Raw genomic sequence first — 19845 nt, 5'->3', positions numbered from 1 at the left:
CCTCCACCCGGCGGACGCGCGCTCCGGAGGAGCCAGCGCGGGGGCGGGGGCCGGGGGTCTGGGGCCTGGGGCCGGGGCGGGGGGCGCGCGCGCACCTGCTCGGCGGGCTGGACTGGCGGGTCGCGCGGGGCGGCCGAGGCTGCGTGGCCGCGGGCCCTCCGGCGTCGCGGCGGCCCGGCCGTGGGGGGGCGCTGCCTCCTCCCGGGCGGCTGGGGGCGCTGCGGCCCAGCGGCGGGGGGCGCTGCCTCCTCCGGGACGGCGGGGGGCGCTGCGGGCCGGGCGGCCGGGGCGGCCCGGGCCGGCGCGGCGAGCGGCGCGGCGGATGGAGAGTCTGGCCGCGGCCGGCGGCGCCGCCTCCTTGTCGGGCCGGGCACGGCGCGCCGGGGCCTTTGTGTGAGGCGGCGGCGGCGATGGTGCTCGGGCCCCGCGGAGCCGGGTAAGCGCGGCCCGGCCGACGGCTGCCCTGGCCGAGGCCCGACCCCGGCCGGCCTTTCTCTCGCTCGCGCCGGGCTCCCTCCCGCCCGCTCCCTTCGGCCGGCCCATCCTCCCGGCCGGCCCCGCCGCCCATCCCTTCGGTGCCCGGTCGGCCCCGCGCCCCGCCGCGTGCCCGCCCCCGCCCCGAGTCGCCTGGGGCACCCCCGCTGTTTGGGGAGGGACCGAGGGCTCGGTGCCCCCCAGCTGGAGTGCCCCAGCCCGACGCAGCGCCCTTGCCACCGGATTCGACCCTCCAGAGGGGAGACCGCGGCGCCGCGGGATTGTTGGGGTGCCTTCTCTGAAGTTCCGAGTCTGCGCGCCTCCCGCCCCCGCTCAGGCTGCCGGGTCGCCCGACCTGCTGGCCGTTGATGGGTGGCCGCCAGGACCCGGGAGATGCTGGGCTGGTACCCAGCGATGCTCAGAAGCTGCCTGGGCCCCAGCAAAAGTCGGGAGTTAGTAGAATGTGCTGAGGGTGAGAGGGGGCTGTGTTTTGCAGGGCGAGTCGTGAGACTGAATGAAAGTGCAGCTAGCTAGTCTTCCTAAGGCCTGCAGGACTGGCAAGGGGGAAAGTGGTAGAGAGCAAGCCTGCTGGAGTCTGATCTCTAATTAGATGCCTTCTTATGGTGTCAAGTAAATCTCTTAGTTCTGGTCAGCGTAAGCAGAAATCCCAAAAAGGGTGGGAGAAAGAAAGAAAGCTTATTTAAGTGATATTAAATACCACGGGTGTGTTCCGGTTTGCTTTACTTCTTTGGCTTCTCAGTGTTTTGACTTCATCCACAGCGTACAGAGAATGTGGTCCAGCAGTAGCTGAATGGCTCGGGGTAATGGAGAGAGGAGAGAATAGGTAGGGAGAGAGGGAAGGCAAGAATGAGCAAGAGGTGTATTTAGGGACCGAAAGGACACAGCAATGATAGAAAACTAAAAGATGGAGCATCCTTATCTTTTCCTCAGTAGCTAATGGAGCTTTGGTAATTGTGTTCGAGTGTGTGGTTTACGGTGTTTGGCATCGGAAGGAAGAGAATATACTCTGTGAGCTAGGAGGGCTTGTATTCGGGATCGATCAGGAATTAATCTGAGGGACGTTGGAGCCAGTTGCTCTGGTGGTGAGGTGTAGGATCGGGTCTGAGAGCATGTCTCTGGCTTGGCTCTGAGGCGCTAACTTCTGTCCAACCAGGCCGGCAACCTCTCTCACTGACTCTGAAAGACCAAGCTATCAGGTGTTTCTCACTACTTTTCTATTTTGTTATGGCAGCTCTGGCTTTGGGAGAATGCAGGGAGAGAGGTCATTGCCCCAGCCGACTGGAGCAGCTCTCCATGTCCATTCACACCCACTCCCCGCCTGGCCCTGGAAGCACTCTGACTGGCGGTGTTTTCTCTTGCAGAGCTCCTCACTTGCAGGAATGTGTTTGGCCATCCATCTTTTCCTTTTGCTGTCCACAGGTTAACTGTGCTGGTAAGGAGGCAACCTTATAGGAGCTGCTAAGATGGGCATGAGGATCAAACTGCAAAGCACCAACCACCCCAACAACCTGCTGAAGGAGCTCAACAAGTGCCGGCTCTCAGAGACCATGTGCGATGTCACCATTGTGGTGGGAAGCCGCTCCTTCCCGGCCCACAAAGCTGTGCTGGCCTGCGCGGCTGGCTACTTCCAGAACCTCTTCCTGAATACTGGGCTTGATGCTGCCAGGACCTATGTCGTGGACTTCATTACACCCGCCAACTTTGAGAAGATTCTGAGCTTTGTCTACACATCAGAGCTCTTCACGGACCTGATCAATGTTGGGGTCATCTACGAGGTAGCTGAGCGTCTGGGTATGGAGGACCTCCTCCGGGCCTGTCACTCCACTTTTCCTGACCTGGAGAGCACCGCTGTGGCCAAGCCCCTGACTGGCACCAGTGAGAGCCACGCTGGTACCCTGAGTTGTAGCGCAGCAGAACCCCCTCAGCCCCTTGGGGAACTCCGGGGCACTGGGGAGCACTTGGGTCCTGATAGAAACTATGTGTTACCTAGTGATGCTGGAGGGAGCTATAAAGAGGAAGAGAGAAATCTTACCAGTGACACTAATCATAGTCTGCCTCTGCCACAGCAGCCACTGCCACCAAAGACAGAAGACCATGATGCCCCTGCTTCTTTCCCGTCTGTTCCTAGTGTGGTGACGCAGCCAATCCTAGGCACTGTCAGCATGGGCATCCAGACCAGCGCGAGCTCCTGCCAGCCGTACAAAGTTCAGAGCAATGGAGACTTCAGTAAAAACAGTTTCTTCACCCCTGACAATGCAATAGACATTACCACTGGGACCAACTCTTGTCTGAGCAATAGCGACCACTCCAGAGATCCAGGCTTTGGGCAGATGGATGAGCTCCAGCTGGAGGACCTTGGGGATGATGACTTGCAGTTTGAAGACCCTACCGAGGAGATAGGCACAGCTGAGGAGGTGATTGAGCTGAGTGACGACAGTGAGGACGAGCTAACTTTTGGAGAGAATGACAACCGAGAGAATAAAGCCATGCCCTGCCAGGTGTGCAAGAAAGTTCTAGAGCCTAACATTCAACTGATCCGACAGCATGCTCGGGACCATGTGGACCTGCTGACAGGCAACTGCAAGGTCTGTGAGACCCACTTCCAGGATCGAAACTCCCGGGTGACCCATGTTCTGTCCCACATTGGTATTTTCCTCTTCTCCTGCGACATGTGTGAAACTAAGTTCTTTACCCAGTGGCAGCTCACCTTCCACCGGCGGGATGGAATATTTGAGAACAACATCATTGTCCACCCCAATGATCCCCTGCCTGGGAAGTTGGGTCTCTTTTCAGGGACAGCCTCTGTAGAGTTGAAATGTGCTGCCTGTGGGAAGGCATTGGCCAAAGATTTCCACGTAGTTCGGGGCCACATCCTTGACCATCTAAACTTGAAGGGCCAGGCCTGCAGCGTCTGTGACCAGCGCCACCTCAACCTCTGCAGCCTCATGTGGCACACGCTCTCCCATCTCGGCATTTCGGTCTTCTCCTGCTCTGTCTGTGCGAATAGCTTTGTGGACTGGCATCTCCTGGAGAAGCACATGGCTGTGCACCAAAGCCTGGAAGATGCCCTCTTCCGCTGCCACTTGTGCAGCCAGAGCTTCAAGTCAGAGGCTGCCTATCGCTACCACGTCAGTCAGCACAAATGCAACAGTGGTCTTGACGCGCGACCTGGTTTTGGGCTACAGCACCCAGCTCTCCAGAAACGGAAGCTGCCAGCAGAGGAGTACCTGGGTGAGGAGCTGGCTCTGCAGGGCCAACCTGGGAACAGCAAGTATAACTGCAAGGTCTGTGGCAAAAGGTTTGCCCACACAAGCGAGTTCAACTACCACCGACGGATCCACACGGGCGAGAAGCCCTACCAGTGTAAGGTGTGCCACAAATTCTTCCGAGGCCGCTCGACTATCAAGTGCCACCTCAAGACACACTCGGGGGCCCTCATGTACCGTTGCACAGTCTGTGGCCACTACAGCTCCACCCTGAACCTCATGAGCAAGCACGTTGGTGTGCACAAAGGCAGCCTGCCGCCCGACTTCACCATCGAGCAGACCTTCATGTACATTATTCATTCCAAAGAGGCGGACAAGAACCCGGACAGCTGACTGGGTCCCAGCAGAGCCGGGGGAGCTCCCAGGCAGCAGCCAGGACATTGGCTTTCTAGTGGCCGTCGGTCCCTCCCCAGCTGAAGTTCCAATTTTGCCTTGCTACGACTTCTGTTCTGTTTTGTGTTAAAAGAAGAAAAAAGAAGAAATAGCACATGAGCTGTTACTGTTCTTGAGAAGCAACGGCCCTATCATGTTTACCTCCTTACCTGTTCTTGCCCACGAAGGGCTGTGTTTTTGATTCTTTTGGGGCTGGTTTGGGGATCTCGTCAGGCAGTTGGTGTTGACTAGATCCCTTTCCCCAGCCTCTCAAGTTTTAGTTTACTGATAGGTTTATGCTGCTAAGAACCCAACCAGTAGCCTCACTAAATAGAGGAGGTGGAGAGAGGTTTTCACTGTGGCTATTACCATCAGACCTCCCGCTGGGACACCTGCTCTGAGAGAGATCTGGGGAATGTGGTCATCTGGAAAAGACGAGTCAGCAGGGCAGCTTGCTTCGGGTTCCAGGCCCAGCCCTCAGCCCTCAGCAGGGAAGGGGCCTCGGAGATGGAGGTGCCTGCTGGTTTCACGGCTCTAATCTGCTGAGTGGACAGTAAAATCTTTTGGCAGCTAGATCCAAACTGGGGACATAGCTTTCTGTTTAGGTCAGAAAGCTTTGGGATGAATCCTTGCTAGCTGGGAGAGGTGTCCTGCAGGGCCGCCAGGAGTGGCAGCCTGGATGGACGGGAACAGAGGCTTCTCTTTTCTCCTCAATTCCAAAGAAACACGATTGCATGGAGTGATGGCCCAGGACGTCAGCTCTTCCCTGTGGGGCAAAGAGGACAGGGAGCCACTGTGATATAGTTGTTTGTCATCTGGCCACCTCCATCGACCTTGAGTTCCCTGGTGGAGAGGTGGGGATGTCTCTGACAGCAGCAGTCTTGCCTTAATTTACATCCAGTCTCCCACCTTAGAAGTCTAGTCTAGATGAGAAAAGCCCATGAGGTGGTGGAGTGGTGGACTGTGAGCCCTTCAGGATTAAAGGGACCCCTCGAGTAACTGGTGGTGTGTAGCCAGATGTGCGTTCTGTCTGTCCCAGGCAGATGACCTGTTGTTTACTTTGTGTTAACTGGGCGGGAGCTTTGGCAGCTCACCTTTGATCTGCTGGAATTTACCCTGATCTGTCATTGCATGGCCACCAGGGGGCGCCGTTGGATGGCTGCTGGTTTGGGCGCTCCCCAGGTGGCCAGGGGATGAGTCTGCCCAGTCCAGGGGACTGGTTGGCTCCATTCTTGGTTGGCTTTTGAGGAGGTCTTGCCCAAAGAAGGTTTGAGGGAGAAGGCGCTCGGCTCCCGCATGCTCACAAGGTGGCACCGCAGTCACTCATACTACCTCACCCTGCTCCGGCGAGCTCTGGGAGTCCCGGCCTCCGCCCTGACGCTGCCCCTCGTGGGACTCGGCAGCACCCCGGGCTGTTTCACAAGCAAGTGGTTTTAATGAACTCACAGAGCCTCTTTGGACGTTATATTTATTTATTTTTGTTGTTGTATGCATATTACTCAGCATCTCGTTTGGATAAGAGACTTTAGGAAAATGAGTTTCTCCCCAGCAAGTAGCCATATTCCGGTGGATAGTGCGGGCCAGAGATGAGGGAAACAGGGTAGAACTAGGGGAGACCGTGTCAAGCCTCGAAACAAGCAGATTCTTTTCTTTCTTTCCAGATTGTCTCTTGCAGAATAAACCCAGGGAACCCCTTAGGTAATGGATGTAAGTTCTGAGAAGTTGGGGCTTGTTAAATTCCTAGGCCTTTCAACTCCGTTCCATCCTGTGATTGAGTAGATTGGGGACTGGGATGAGGGGATCAAGTCACCTGAAGGACCTTTCTGCTGTTTTCCCATCCTTCCTGGACTGGGGAAGCTGTATTAAGACCCACAGGCAGGCGGAGCTGCGCCCCGGTGGGCCTGCTGCTGCTCGCCCAGCCCCAAGGTGATGATGCCTCCGAGTCAGATGGAGTGCACCGCTCCCTGGTCGGATGACATTACGTGAAGGGACTTGTACAAGTGGCCACCTTTCACCCTCTAAACGCAACTTGTGGAATGTTCCCTCGGGACATTCTTGTCAGGAAAGTAGCGCTGAGGCTTCATCCCTGACTGGCCCATGCTGACCATTAGGAATTTAAGAAGGAAAATGTGTGGAACGCTGTGGTCCACTAAGCCACCGAGGCCTGAGTGACCCCTCGCAGACTGGGTGAGGACTGCTGTTTGAATGGCCGGGCTTGAGAGAGGCCAAACAATAGCAGAGAATGGATCAGTGTGCTGGAGAAACGCTTCTCCTTAACAGAGGGTGTCAGGGATGCTGGGTAGTCTGTATACTTAACCTGAAACTGTGAAGTTTTCCCTTTTTGCCAGTAAACCAAAAAGCAAATCCTTGAAACTCTGCCCCTGAAACACTAAACAAAAACCTGCACCCCCTGATCCTCCGGAGGCCAGGGGACTGGAGAGGGTAGCCGGGCTGGCTGCAGTCAGACAGTCGCAGGGTCAGCAGCTCATGCGGCTCACTGACCAAACCCTGTTCCTCCGCGTGTCCCTCACGTTCAGGCCTGACCCTCCCTCTGTGTGGAGTCGGGTTGGCTGCCTCTGCCCCCAGCTCACCCTTTTCCGAACTTTTACTTGAAACGCTAGACAGGTGAAGGGCACCCTAGGATACCTGGTGGAAGGCATTCATTTTATTTTGAGTTTTTAATGTTTCAACCTTCTGTTCATTTGATCTTAATGCCACTGAGGCCCTGGAGCCCCGTTGAGCACTGTCTCCTGCTGTATTGTTCCCAGGTTCTGTTTGACCCTTAAATGTCTTCACCTTTTTCCCCTTTTATCTTGTTCTGTACTCAGGACTGGCTACACAATTTGCAGAGCCCTTTGTTTAAAAATTATTAAGAAATTTCCAGATGGTGACTATAGAGCGTTAAACCAAGCACAAGGCCATTCCCAATGTGTCTCCTGAGGGAAAAGGGTAATGCTTTCCGGCATGCTGGTGTAAACAGCGGAGGCTGCTTGTGGCCAGAGGAGGGGTCAGTGTCCCGGCACTCCCAGCACCCTCAGCGAAGCTCTGCTGTGCCCTAGTATTTGTTCCTAAACTGTAAGACTCCGTGGAGTCTCTATAGTTCATGGCTAGTTGGGGAGAAAGGAGGTGGGGTCCAGCCAAGGTGACCCCCAAGAACCAGGAAATGGGTCAAAGTTCTTTTTGACTTTCTTCTCCCCATCTGTCAGCACCCTTTGGTCTCCAGGACAAGGCTTTGGGCTTAAATACCTTCTCCCCAGTCAGGTTTTGCTACTGATGAATTTTCTTCCACTTCTGGCCTCCTGCTGTGCTCTGTTCCCCAGACTACTCAACTCATAATGAATTTACATCCCTTTGTAGGTGGGCACTGATTTTTTTGGCATGGGAGTGGGCTGTGTGGCGAAGTCTGTGCCCTTCTGGGGGTCCTCACATGTCCTTTGTCCTAATCCTGCACTGAATGAGCCAGGAAGCAGGGCACACAGTGTTCTTTTCAATGTGATCCTCATCGTAAACTTAACATCAGAATGAAAATGAACCTTTTGATTTTGACGTTTCTTTAACACCCCTGTCTACCCTCTCACCTCTACTAGCTAAAGTCTCTTATGAAACAGAGAAGAGTTATTGACGTCTAACTCCTTCCATTAAATTAAGAAGTACTGACCTCCTAATATTTAAGTGTTTACTATCTATTGCTGTAAAGTTTTGTATATTTTGTAAACTTTTTTTCCCAAATAGTAGATGTTTAAATCGTTGTACATCTGATTCTTTTATATTCCATTGTTCAGCACAAAGTGTGGTTTTTATTTAGAATAAAAAAAGGACATTTGAAATGGGAGGGAATTCTTTTCCTATTTACTGTCACATGCTCGTCCCTCGCGCTCAGAGCCTCGGGGCTGTCGCCCTTCCAGAAGCAGCATTCTCTCAGCAGATGCCAGAGTTCTATCAGCATGTTTTCCTTTCCTGGAGCTGGAATTCCCCAGGTTGACATGTTTTTAGTGGGAAATATGTCTGACCCAACCTTTCAGGGGAAACATCCCTGAGGCGATCTGTTGGCCCAAAGAGAGCAGTGGGACTCTGCTAATGTCTAGTTAGACTAGAGAGTTGGCCACAAATTGTCTTGCCAATGCCATTTAATTGACTGTGATGTGGTACGTTGGAGAGGAGAGAAGCAGACTCATGAGGTTGGCAACATGTACCCCCACAGGGGAGACAGACCTCTAGTAATGAGGGGTGGTTCGGCCCCCGTCGGTGCTCAGTGAATGCTGGCCGGGCAGCCGTGCTGCAGTTAGCGCAGACAGTTCTCTCTCCTCCCAAGGCCCTAAGGAAGCGTTCGCGCCACCAGGGCGATAACTGGTCACCAGAGTGAAATCCGTGAGGCGAGCAGGATCTTGGGGAAGTGGCCTCTGAGGTAACCTGGGATGAGCCAGAGGTATAAAATTGGACTTCCTTTAGGAAACTTCTGGAGCCTGAGTCAGAGGAGGCAGTGATATGGGCATCAGGTCTTGGCTTGGTTTTTATGTGGACACAAGGACGGAAAGTCTTTAATGCATTTTCTGCCTTGTGGGTTAAGCCCTTGCTGCCACCCCCAGTTCCACCTGCACTCTCCTGGGTGAGAGGCCCTCCGCTCTGCCACCGAGTGGCTGTGTGTAGCTTAAGCCCCTTTCAGGTTTGGGCCCAGTGAGCGGGGGGATTATGGATACAGATTTCCCTCCGTGCTCCTGACAAACGGGTGCAGACACGGTGGGAGTGCATGTTTAATGCACCTGCTGAACAGATATCCTGGTAGGTTCTAAGAGCAGAGGAGACAGGCTCCAGGTCAGTGTGTGGTTGCTCCAGGTTAGACACTGCAGCCGTCCAGAGCACGTGAGCAGGCCAGAGGCCCTCAGTGTTTATGTCCACAAGCCTTTCCCTCTCCACAGGCAGGATTAAGAGGCCAAGGACTTGGAACTGGTGGACTGGGACCAGTTCTTAGGATTTTACTTCAGTCAGAGGTCTTCATGGACACGATCCCGGTTTCCCAAACTGATAAATGACCTTTTCCAGAAGACCTACTAGTTAACAAGAGGTCTTCTTTTCCTATCTATAGGACAAGTGTTAACAGAAGTAAGTTGCCAGACAGGAAAGTTATGGAAAGATTTGGCCAGGGAGGAGGAAGTCTAAGGGTGAGAAGAGCTGACTTAGTTCTCGCAGGGGACAAAAGCTCGTGGACACCATCTGTCAGTGCCTGCTGCTGGCTGTCCCAAGGTCTGCTCCCAGAATAGGTGTCTCAATATTTTCCTGTGATCTGGAGAGAAAGGGAGGGGCAGGGTGGATTTTAGATAGCATCTCTTCTGAGAAGTCTGGAAATGTCCTAGATCCAAAGCAGGGAGGAGATGGGCTGTGGGGAGTGTTGACTCTGGGACAGCTCCTCTGCTCTGGGTGGAGGGGAGCAGGGTGGCTGAAGGGGAGAGTGTCAGGAAAGGGGAGGAAATGGAGCCATTTCCTGGATGGGGGGCGGAGAACCATCCTGCCAACCCAGCTGCAAGGTGCCTGTCTCAGGCCCCACCGCCTCCTGTCCCCACCCCGTCCATTTCTCATATCTCTGGGGTTACACTGCTGGGAACATCCTGCTGAGGCCTCCTGGTTCCTTGGCCTCTGGCTTCTGTCCCCACAGCCTGCATGGTGTGCAGGGAGATCAACAAGCACGCAGACGTGAAAGGAAAGTTTTGTGAGGTCCCATGGACCTTGCTGTCTCCGGCCAGGGCGATTTCTGAAATGAGGGCATCTACTTTCTGCTGGGCATCTCTTTAGCCTTCGCTCCCTTCCCAATCCCGCCTGCACGGGCGGGGTTTTCAGACATCCAGAGTCATGGCTGTCTCTTTTATTTATGTCACCTTTTTTCCTGCATGTCTCCCTTAGACACAAAGACCGAGACAAATAGTACACCCCCAAGGACCTGTTCTCTCTCCCTCCCTGTCCCTTCTCCCCCTCCCCACCCCAATATTTTAAGACATACTCAAAATTGACCACGAGTGCTCTGACCCTCCCCCGCACATCTCTCACCTACACCTCCAGTTTTTAATTCACTGATGGAGGCGGCTGGAATCTGCCTCAGCTGGCTGTAGAGTTCGAGGAGCAGGGATGGATGAGGTATTTGGTGCCTGGAAGTTCAGGTTAGGGTGGCCTGCTGCAGTGGGCTGCATGTCCTCCTTGGTGATGACGATGGAGTGCTGAGTGGAGGAGGAGGAAGAGGAAGCGTGTCTGCCCTCCCTGGCCTGGACCTTGGGGAGGTAATGGACCACAGCATTCAGCAACCGGCCCCGGAAGCTTGGGCTGAGAAAGTTGTAAAGGATGGGGTTGACGACACAGTGGAGCATGGAGAAGCAATCAATGATGTCATAGAAGAAGTAGAGCAGGTGGGTCAGGTAGCAGTGGAGGGAGACGTGGGTCCCATGCAGTGTGAGCAGCAGCAGGGTCACGTGGTAGGGCAGCCAGCAGATGACAAAGACAGCTACGTAGGCACACACCAGCAGGCAGTGGCGTCGGCCCTCGGGCCATCCTGCCTTCTGAAGCCGGCAGGCTATCAGCACATTGAAGACTGCGATGAGAGGGAAGGGCAGCAGGAAGCCCAGGACAGTGCTTGACAAGGCCACCGCCAGGGCCCACGTGCTGTATGTTTCAAAGGGTGCCAGGAAGAGGCACATGGGCTCAGAGCTCTCCACCAGCTGGATGTGGACCACCTCGGGTAGTGGGATGATGGCCGAGAGGACCCAGACGCCTGCACACACTGCCCGCCTCACTTTATGCTGGTGGCGCTGCCAGGAGGGAGAGGAGTTGGTGAGGGTGACGTAGCGGTCAACACTGAGGCACACCAGGAAGAAGATGCTGCTGTACATGTTGGTAAAGTAGAAGTAGTGAGTGAAGCGGCAGAAGAAGTTGCCCCAGAGCCAGGTGTAGTCCAGTGTGACCTCCAGCATCCACACGGGCAGAGACAGGACGATGCCCAGGTCTGCTACGGCCATGTTAAGGATGTAGAGGCTCAGCAGCCCCGCCTGGCCTGAGCAGCGCCAGTTGACACATATCACCAGGATGTTCTCCACCAGCCCAACCACAAAGATGGCCAGGTAGAGGACAAAGAGGACCACTCGCTTGGTGTTCTCGTCAAGCTCCATTTCACACTCGGGCAGAGTGTGGTTGAAGAAGTGGAGCAGTTCGTTCCAATTGTGGATCTCTTCAAGGTCGCTGGTGGGCGCGGTGGTGAAGCCCTCAGAGGGGCCTGGCCCCATGCTGGGCATGACTGACATCAGGACCAGCAAATGCCTAATGGGGAGAAGAGAGGGTTGGAAGAAAAACGAGACCTCTAAAGCAGCCTTATGTCCCCAAAGCAGCGGGCCACAGGGGCCATGAGGCTTTGGGGAAAGATTCTTGGTGTGGAGAGGCAAGAAGGGAAGCTTAGCCCTCGAACTGTGGATAAATAGTAAACAACTCCCTTGTCAGCTTTGACGCAAGAGCAGAGATGCCTTGTTAAGGGGCCTCAGTGATGGGAAAGACCAGAACTGTTTGTGTCCAACCAGATTTCTTCCCAGCTGGCCAGTCCCATCCACTCCCCAGTGCCAGGTGGGCTCCAACATTCATTCCTCTCCTGGCGCTTCCCCCCTTGGCCCTTTCATACGGGCCTGCTGAGGGGCTCTTGCTCCATCTTGCTATTTGGGCTATGGATGTGGGACATTTGTGCACACACACACACACACTCTCACCACCCCACCCCCGCCCCGAATTCATCCCTGAGAACATCTGTGGAACAGGCAGGAAAGCCAGTTGTCTCCAAGCCCTGATTCCCTTCTTCCCTGGGAGGACGACACTAACCTGACTTTCTGTCGGGAGCACCTCCAGTCCTGGAGGGCCAGCGGGTCTGGGCTGCTGCAGAGCTGTGAGGAGTCTGGAGGGATGGTGGCCGTGGCGCCGGCCTTGCTGCGGGCTTTGGGGCCGCCCTTCTCATCCGGGAAGCAGTATCACTGGCTGAAGCTCGGTGGGAGAGGGTCAGGGTTTTTCCTGCCTTCCCCCAATCCAGTTAGAGGGGAAGTCACAGCAAAAGACCCACTGTGGCAGGAAGGAGTCAGGCTGCAAGCGTTAAAACCCAGACTCCTCACTCTAGCTGTGCGAGTTTACCTCTTTCAGCCTCACTTCTCTCCTCTGCAAAATTCAAAATGGGACAGTAATAGTATTTACTATCGGGGTGTTGTGAGAATTAAATGAGCCGTCAAGGCAAAATGCTTAGCACAGGGCCGGCCTGTGGTACACGCTTTACACACGCATGTGTTTTCCACACTCTAAATCTGCTTGGAATCCCACTCTCCCTTGTCTGTCTTGATTCCTACTGAAGCAGAAAAGGATGGGGGTGGGAGGGCTAAAATAAATGTGAAAATCAGTCAGACTTGTAACCGCCCTGGCCCTTCCCCTGCTGGCTCACTCGCACCTGCTGCCCTTCTGCCCAGCCGCTCTTTGCCATCTGAGGTGAGGAGGGAGAGGAAAGACTGGATGTGGGGTGGCGGAGGGGGCTGTGTCAGCTTCAGGGGGACTCCTGGGTGCGCAGGAGAACAGCGTCCTTCCCCTCCCACTGCATGGTACTTCTCCTTGTGAAGTGTGGCCGAGTGTGGCAGAGAGAGAGAGAGACAGAGAGACACACAGAGAGTGTTACTGGGCTTCCCTGCCCCCCGCAGGCCATAGGGTGAGGCTCGGAGCCCGTGGATTTGTGTTGTTGGTGACCATCTTGTGTCAGCGGACCTTCCTGCTTCTCAGAGCACTTTCGCTCAGTTAGCCATTTGATCCCTGAGGCACCCCTGTGGGGAGGAAGGATGGGCTTCCTTTTCCTCTGTGAGGCCCAGAGAGGTTACCTGTCTCACGCAAGCCACACTGCACAGATGGCAGAGCCACCTGCAGCTGGGTCTACATTTTGTGGGCTTTAGGCCCAAAGGTATGTTGGCTGGAGGGAATTAGGTATATAAATTTAATCAAGGTGAAATTCCCATAACAATATTAACTCTTTTAAAGGATACGATTCAGTGGTGTCTAGTCATTCATATTGTTGTGCAACCAGCCCCTCTATCTAGCTCCGAAAATTTGCATCACCCCAAAGAACCCCACACTCATTAGGTGCTCACTCCCATTCCCTTCTTCCTCCAGCCCCTGGCCACCATCATTCTGCTTTCTGTCTCCGTGGATTTACTTATTATGGATATTTAATATAAATTGGATCATACAATGTGTGACCTTTGTGTCTGTTTTTTTCAATGAAATATTTTTGAGGTTCATCTGCTTTGTAGCATGTATCTGTGCTCCATTCCTTTTTATGGCTGAGTAATATTCCATTGCGTGGATATACCACATTTTGTTTATCCATTCGACGATGGGATTTTTTTTCAAGTTTGCTAATTAATTTTTTTATTGTGGTAAAATAAACATAACATCAAATTTACCAGTTTAGCTTTTTTTTTTTTTCAGGAAGATTGGCCCTGAGCTAACATCTGTTGCCAATCTTCCTTTTTTTTTTTTTCTCTTCAATGTCCTAGTACATAGTTGTATATCTTAGTTGTAGGTCATTCTAGCTCTTCTATGTGGGATGCCACCTCAGCGTGGCTTGATGAGCGGTGTGTAGGTCCGTGCCCAGGATCTGAACTGGGCAGCCAAAGTGGAGCGCGTGAACTTACCTACTCAGCCACGCGGCCAGCCCCACATTTTAGCTAGTTTTAAGTATGCAATTCAGTAGAATTAAGTACATTCACATTGGTGTGCAACCCTCACCACCAACCATCACCGTGGGAAGGAATATTTTTAATTTTCCAGTTTTCTTAAAGCCTCCTATAGAAAAACTGTTTCTCTACTCACAGCATTTCTGACACCAAATGTGTGGGGTTTTCTCCTCCATGCCAACCAATTTTCCAACTCTCCGGACACCAACTGAGTGTCCTATCATTTAAATCCGTTCTGACACCAACCCCCTGGAGTTAGTGTCAAACTCCACAGATTGAAGGGCTCAGTCCCACAAGATTGTCCTCAATTTAGACGTCAGTCGCAAGCAGTGGGTCCCCAGGATACCCACACTTCTGTCCAACATGGCTACAAAGTTGGGGGTTCCCACAGCACCCCCTCAGTTTTGATACTTTGCTGGAACAGCTCACAAAACTCAAGGAAACATTTCCTTGTGTTTACTGTTTTATCATAAAGGATACAAATGAACAGCCAGATGAAGTGGTACATACGATGAGGTCAGGAAGGGTCCTGAGCTTCTGTCCCCATGGAGTTGGGGTGCACCACCCTCCTGGCATGTGGATGCATTTACCAACCCAGAAGCTCTCTGAACCTCATAGTTTAGGGATTTTGATGGAGGCTTCATCATGTAGGCATGGTTGTTATTAATCTCCAGTCCCTCTCCTCTTTCTGGAGGATGTGGAGTGAAACTGAAGTTCTAAGCTTCTAATCAAGGCTTGGTCTTTCTAGTGACCAGCCCCATCCTGAAGCCATCAGGAGCCCACTGAGAGTCGCCCCATTAGAACAGGAGATGCTCCTTTCACCCAGGAGATTCTAAGGGTTTTAGGAGCTCTGCATATGATGCTCCTATCACCCCCCTCACTCAGGAAATTACAAGGGTTTTAGGACTCTGTGTCAGGAACCGGAGGCAGAGACCAAGTATATATTGCCTATTATGTCACACCTCTACTCACATGTCAGACCATTCCTAGGTTAAGAAATCCGTCACGATGAGCTATGACGATGTAAAATGTGGTTAACTTTGATTTTTCACAGTTCTACTCTCTCTCTTTAGGATCTCTGTTTCTATCTTATGGATATCTTTTCTCAGTTAGCAGCCTTCTGAGAATTTTTCCTTTCTTCTCTTTTGCCATTGACCCATGCAGAAGGAGGCTCTACTAGATAAGCATCCTCCAGGAAGAGGCTGGTTCTGGTCTCTTTTCACATGGACCACACATCCTGACCCATGGCCATTTCCGTTCCTCCCAAGACTGCACTTTAGCAGCTCATGTCTCCTGGGTCTCTGAATCTTCCACCTCAGGACCTTTTCCCTCCCATATGGAGACGTCACCCCCTGCAGCCTCACCTGCACCTGCTTCCTACTCCCCACGCCCTCACATCACCCAATGTGTATTTGCAGCAAGAGGAAGTGATGGCAATTCCTTCTGGCAGAAGCACAGAGGGAAGCTGCTCCCTCAGGAAGAAATAAGTGAAAGCTCTGCAGTTTTCACTTGGGGGATTTTCTCTGAAGGGAGGAGGGAAGCAGCTGGAAAGAGAGAGACTGGGAGGAGGGGAAAGACGGAAGGGTAGGAGCCCAGGCTCCTTGCCAACTGAGCAGGAGGAGAGGGGCAAACAGCTTTGCTCCAAGAACAGGAGCAGCAGCAGCGAAACAATTCCTGGAAATTTACTCTTTCTCCTTCCTCCCCCTCCTCTTTTTCTTTTTTTTCTTAAAAAGACAATGTAGACAAGATGTTGTGATTAACAATCAGAAAGGAAGGAAGGCAGCAGGGAGGAGTTATTGGGAGGCACAGATAAAGGCAGGCAGCTTCCCAGGGAGAGATGGGGGCCTGGGGCTTATGCCTGGACCTGGAGAAGGGGCGGGTGGGCTGTTCTGAGAATGCCCCTGCTTGCCTGGCCTGTGCGGCTGAGGACCCTACTTTGTGTGGCAAGGGCAGGTGGATGATGGATAGGTCAAGGCTGAAGAGTTTGGCAATAATTGCACTCTCATCTCCAGCCTGAGCTTCCAGAAGGTCACTGAGTGTGGAAGCCAAGGCCAGCCACAGAAGTCACGCTGTCCTCCTGCCACGGCTTCCCCACGCCAGGGAGGCAGCCTTGTCTGCCCAGCAGCACTAGATAAGGGGCTCCTTAGGCTCCCCAAAGAAGGATGTGGCCCAGCGACCTTGTCCTTGGCCCTGCTCAGCTTTTTCCTGCTTGCTGACTCTTCACCTAGACACACTGGAGATAACCTTGGGGACCAGACCCGGCGTTGACACCTTGTTGCATCACTTAGTAGCTGTGTGACTCTGGGCAAGTCACTTTACCTTTCTGAGTCTCAGTTTCTTTTTAAGTAAAGTGAGGATAATGATGCTCCCTTCACAGGGTTGTTGTGTAGGATACATGAGATAATAAATGTCAGGTGCTTGGCATAAGCATGCTCTTTTCCAGTTCTTGGGGATGAGGAAGAAGAGATCCCTTCCTGTGGAACTGACCTGGAGATACCTCTCCCTAGTCTTACCACCACCAGCCACTTTTCATCTGAAGTGGATCAACACTAGCTTCTTCTTTTATTTCGTTGTCTGGCATTGTGTTTCTGACATAGAAGGTCAAGAACCCCCCCCCCCCACCACCAATGCCACTATGAATTACCACACGAGGGATGTAGTAATAGTATCAGCTGACATTTATTGAATAATCGTCGTCTGCCAGTTGGGATTGCAAGAGGCGCTACATGCAAGATCTCCCTTAATCCTCATAACAACCTAACAAGGTGGATACTATCACAGACAAGGAAACTGAGGCAAAGAGAGGTTAAGCCACTCGCCTGAGTTGCACTGCTAGTAGTCCAGCAAACTCTTATTACAGGGATTCTTGACCTGGATTACTGGCTCCTAACAGCTTTAAAGACTGAGGAGTAAATACAAAATCCCGTCTGTTGTGTTAAGTCATTTTTATGGGGCTTAGAGCCTCCCTTAGATTCTCAAAGGGGTTCATGGTGTCCAAAAGGTTAAAAATGACACCCTAGAAAAGCTTCTCAGGAACAAGGGCTGAAATAGACAAGTGGAGTAGAGCGGACACCTCCATGGAAGTGACTCAGCCTTGGGAATTCTGGGAAATTTCTTGCGTGAGGGAGAAGTCCCTTACTCAGAGGCTGAGAGAAGCAAGGGATGATCTGGGGAGGGGTTTGAGAAAGAGAAGGTGAATTGTCTTTGCTTCCCAGTGCTCATTCCTTCCACAAGGTGAAGGACAACTGTGTCCTCTCTGATTTCCCAAGACAGTGTGTGTGTGTGTGTGTGTGTGTGTGTGTGGCGCAACATTAGTCTAAAGAAGAGGAAGCTTGGAGAGACTGATAGAGACTGGAAGGGTCCCAGGTACAATTCCCCAAGGAAACTGACACCACCCAACAGCCTCCCAGTGTGCCACAGCTCTTCCCCTCCTTCAGGTTCCTAGCCCTACCCTAGTTTCTGTTCTTCCCTCAAATCCCCCACCTCCTTATCCCCAGCAACTCCCCTGGATCTCTGTAGGGGTGCTGACAGTTGTTTGCTGAGTCCAGATTTATTCCATTTCTACTAACTTTTTTTGAGCACCTAATGTGTGCTGGACAGAAATTCCCCTTGAATTCTCCAGTGCTTCCTGAGGCCCTGACTTCCTAAGGTCTCACCATTTTGATGACAACATGTGGATTCTTAGACTGTGAAAATTAGAGTTGAGACGACCCACTGAAGTCGTCTTGATTCTCCTCCCTCTATAAAGATGAGAGAAATGGAGTCTTTGGGAAATCTCACATTGCTGGACAATTTGAGAAACACAGGTGAAAAAGGTGATGAAGCAGGATGTTGCAGTGTCATCCACCTCAACATTCATCCATCTCTGTTAGATGCTGGGCACTGCCAGGGGCTGGAAATATAAAAATGATGAGACTCAGTCCGTGCCCTCCAGGGTCTCTGAGTCATCATTGCTCTGGTGTTCAGCACAATCAGGCACAGTGCATGTTGCTTCGTTAAAATAAAATCATTGCTTCAGGCTTAAACTGGGACTTTTGGATTTCTACAATTTCTCCTTCCCCAAAACGATGATTGTTAAGCCATTTTGTAGTTCCTTGGGGAAAGGTGTTCAAGAGGTTTGGGCCTATCTCCAGGAGCCTTCTCCAGAGTCTCAGGGAACTGTGGACTGGTTAGGTCTCTGATTTCTGCTAGCTCTTCCTGAAGGACACAAACCACTGATGCTGCCTGCAGGGCTCCACCTGGGCTCCCCTGAAGGGCATTGCCTCAATGAAAAGAGAACCAGGTTGACAAAGAGGTCCAATGAAACACAACCTCAGAGTCCCTCAGAGCCTCCACACACCTCACTCCCCTCCCAGGCCCTCTTTTCCTGGAGAAGGGGCCTGGTCCAGTTGGGTGGATGTGAGCAGGAACTGGAGCCCAATCCAGACAGAGCCACTGAGGTGCGATGAGGAAGCTGCCCCACTTACCAACTCTGTTCCACTGGCTGCTCCACTCCCTTTTATGAAATGATGTCCTCCACCTCACCCTGAAACCCCTCCAGGGACAGCTGTTGTGGGGTCCAGTCTCTAGTCCTTTCTTTAGTCTCCTGAGGGGGCAGCTCCCTCCTCCTCTCCATCATCACCTGAGACAAACTGAACTACTATCTTTCCAATTATTGGGGTTTACAGCCCTCCCTGCTTGGGTGAGGTTTAGGGCACTGTGTCTGTTAGTTCCTCTTCAAGTCATCTGTGCCTGAGTCATCTGGATTCCGGATATGTGTCTGGGCAGGAGGGGCAGAGGACAGTGTAACCAGGCACCCAGGGGACTCCTGGGGACAGGGCCTCTTCATGGAGTTAAAATGTTACCACACAAAGATGGGGTTCTCCTACCCAGTGAGCATAAAATACCAATTATTATGGCATAAGTTTCTGAGAAAAAACAAGGCTTTATCACAAGATTAATCTGCAAGTAGACAGGAGGCATAAGCTCTCAGATCTATGCCCCTGATTTAAGATTTGGGGCAAAATTTAAGGGATAAGAGAAGACAGGCTGGTACATGGAAATGCTAGTGGAGCAAGTTTTTATGGGAGTGCTTTAAGCATTTGTGGTAAGCTTTTAAACATTTATGGTAAGGTGTGGAAGGGGTTTTAACACTGGATCTTCCTAGACAATGGACCCCTCACCTCTGATGAGAGTCTGACTTTCAAGTTCTGGTTGTGTCCCGGTCCTTTGGTTCCATCAGGGGGAGAATCTTTGGTTCTGGTTCATTTCAGGTCAAGGCTTCCTCTTCTGTGAATGCTCTGCCTATGGGACTTTGCAAGTTTTCTGAAAAAATAACTCTCAATTACTCTGTTGATAAGATGGGGTCAGTTTGGACTGGTCCTAGAGGGCCTGTGGTTACAAATCCCCCATTTTTGTTGTTCATTCCTCAATCTTGAGGAATGAGGCCATCTATAGGGTGATGGCTGTGCTAACTTCTTTCTGCTGATAAGGGACATATGTTGTTCCATCTCATTGAACTAGACTCTTAGTAAGGTGGTGATACAGACAGGCTTCCAAAGTTAGGTCTATATTGTGTAAGCAAGTAACTAGGTATTTAATAAGAAGCATTTCTAGAGAAACAAAAAGAAAAACAAGGTTAATGGTTGGAGCAAATTATAAACCAATTTCTGTGCCTAGGGGACAGCCAGTCAAGAAGACTTCTGGATGTCAGGATCAAAATATCTTTTGCAGTTTGAAATGTCTCTGATGATGTCATTGTGTGTTTAGGTATCTTTCTGAGTGGCTTACACAGCAATAGGCATGCCTCTTTCTTAAGTTTATCAAGTTGTCCAGTTTCAATTTGCAGGGCTTCAGGAAAAAGGGTGGTTTCAGTTCTCAGTGAATCCAAATGAAAATGAGGGAAAAAATTGTAAACGTTAGTTTGGAGATTTGTAGCCAGACATTTGAGGAGACTAGGAGAATTCAGATTCCAGTCAAGGAAAATTATCATTTTAAGAGAGAGAAAA

General features: G+C 52.0%; 2 protein-coding genes across 4 annotated transcripts; one reads left to right on the top strand and one right to left on the bottom strand.

Annotated features, from left to right (window-relative positions):
* Positions 1 to 274: 274 nt before the first annotated feature.
* On the top strand, positions 275 to 7833 carry ZBTB39 (zinc finger and BTB domain containing 39). Of its 2 annotated transcripts, none has more exons than XM_044755974.2 (2): positions 275 to 436; positions 1915 to 7833. In XM_044755974.2, exon 2 carries the CDS (start codon positions 1959 to 1961, stop codon positions 4092 to 4094), a length of 2136 nt encoding a protein of 711 aa, XP_044611909.1. In that variant the 5' UTR covers positions 275 to 436; positions 1915 to 1958; the 3' UTR covers positions 4095 to 7833. The 2 variants fall into 2 exon arrangements, with proteins under 2 accessions (XP_044611909.1, XP_070350390.1); XM_070494289.1 differs by having other exon boundaries at positions 1857 to 7833.
* A 152-nt stretch (positions 7834 to 7985) lies between these two features.
* GPR182 (G protein-coupled receptor 182) lies at positions 7986 to 13369 on the bottom strand. Of its 2 annotated transcripts, XM_044755975.2 has the most exons (3): positions 11976 to 13367; positions 10173 to 11429; positions 7986 to 9414 (listed from the first exon to the last, which is right to left on the bottom strand). In XM_044755975.2, exon 2 carries the CDS (start codon positions 11411 to 11413, stop codon positions 10193 to 10195), a length of 1221 nt encoding a protein of 406 aa, XP_044611910.1. In that variant the 5' UTR covers positions 11414 to 11429; positions 11976 to 13367; the 3' UTR covers positions 7986 to 9414; positions 10173 to 10192. The 2 variants fall into 2 exon arrangements, with proteins under 2 accessions (XP_044611910.1, XP_070350392.1); XM_070494291.1 differs by having other exon boundaries at positions 7986 to 11429; positions 11976 to 13369.
* Positions 13370 to 19845: the final 6476 nt, after the last annotated feature.

The sequence above is a fragment of the Equus asinus genome, chromosome 22 (assembly GCF_041296235.1).
Source record: "Equus asinus isolate D_3611 breed Donkey chromosome 22, EquAss-T2T_v2, whole genome shotgun sequence".
In the NCBI taxonomy this organism is placed as follows: domain Eukaryota; kingdom Metazoa; phylum Chordata; class Mammalia; order Perissodactyla; family Equidae; genus Equus; species Equus asinus.
The sequence above is the reverse complement of the archived record's forward strand: the minus strand, read 5'-3'. Positions and strand labels throughout refer to the sequence as shown.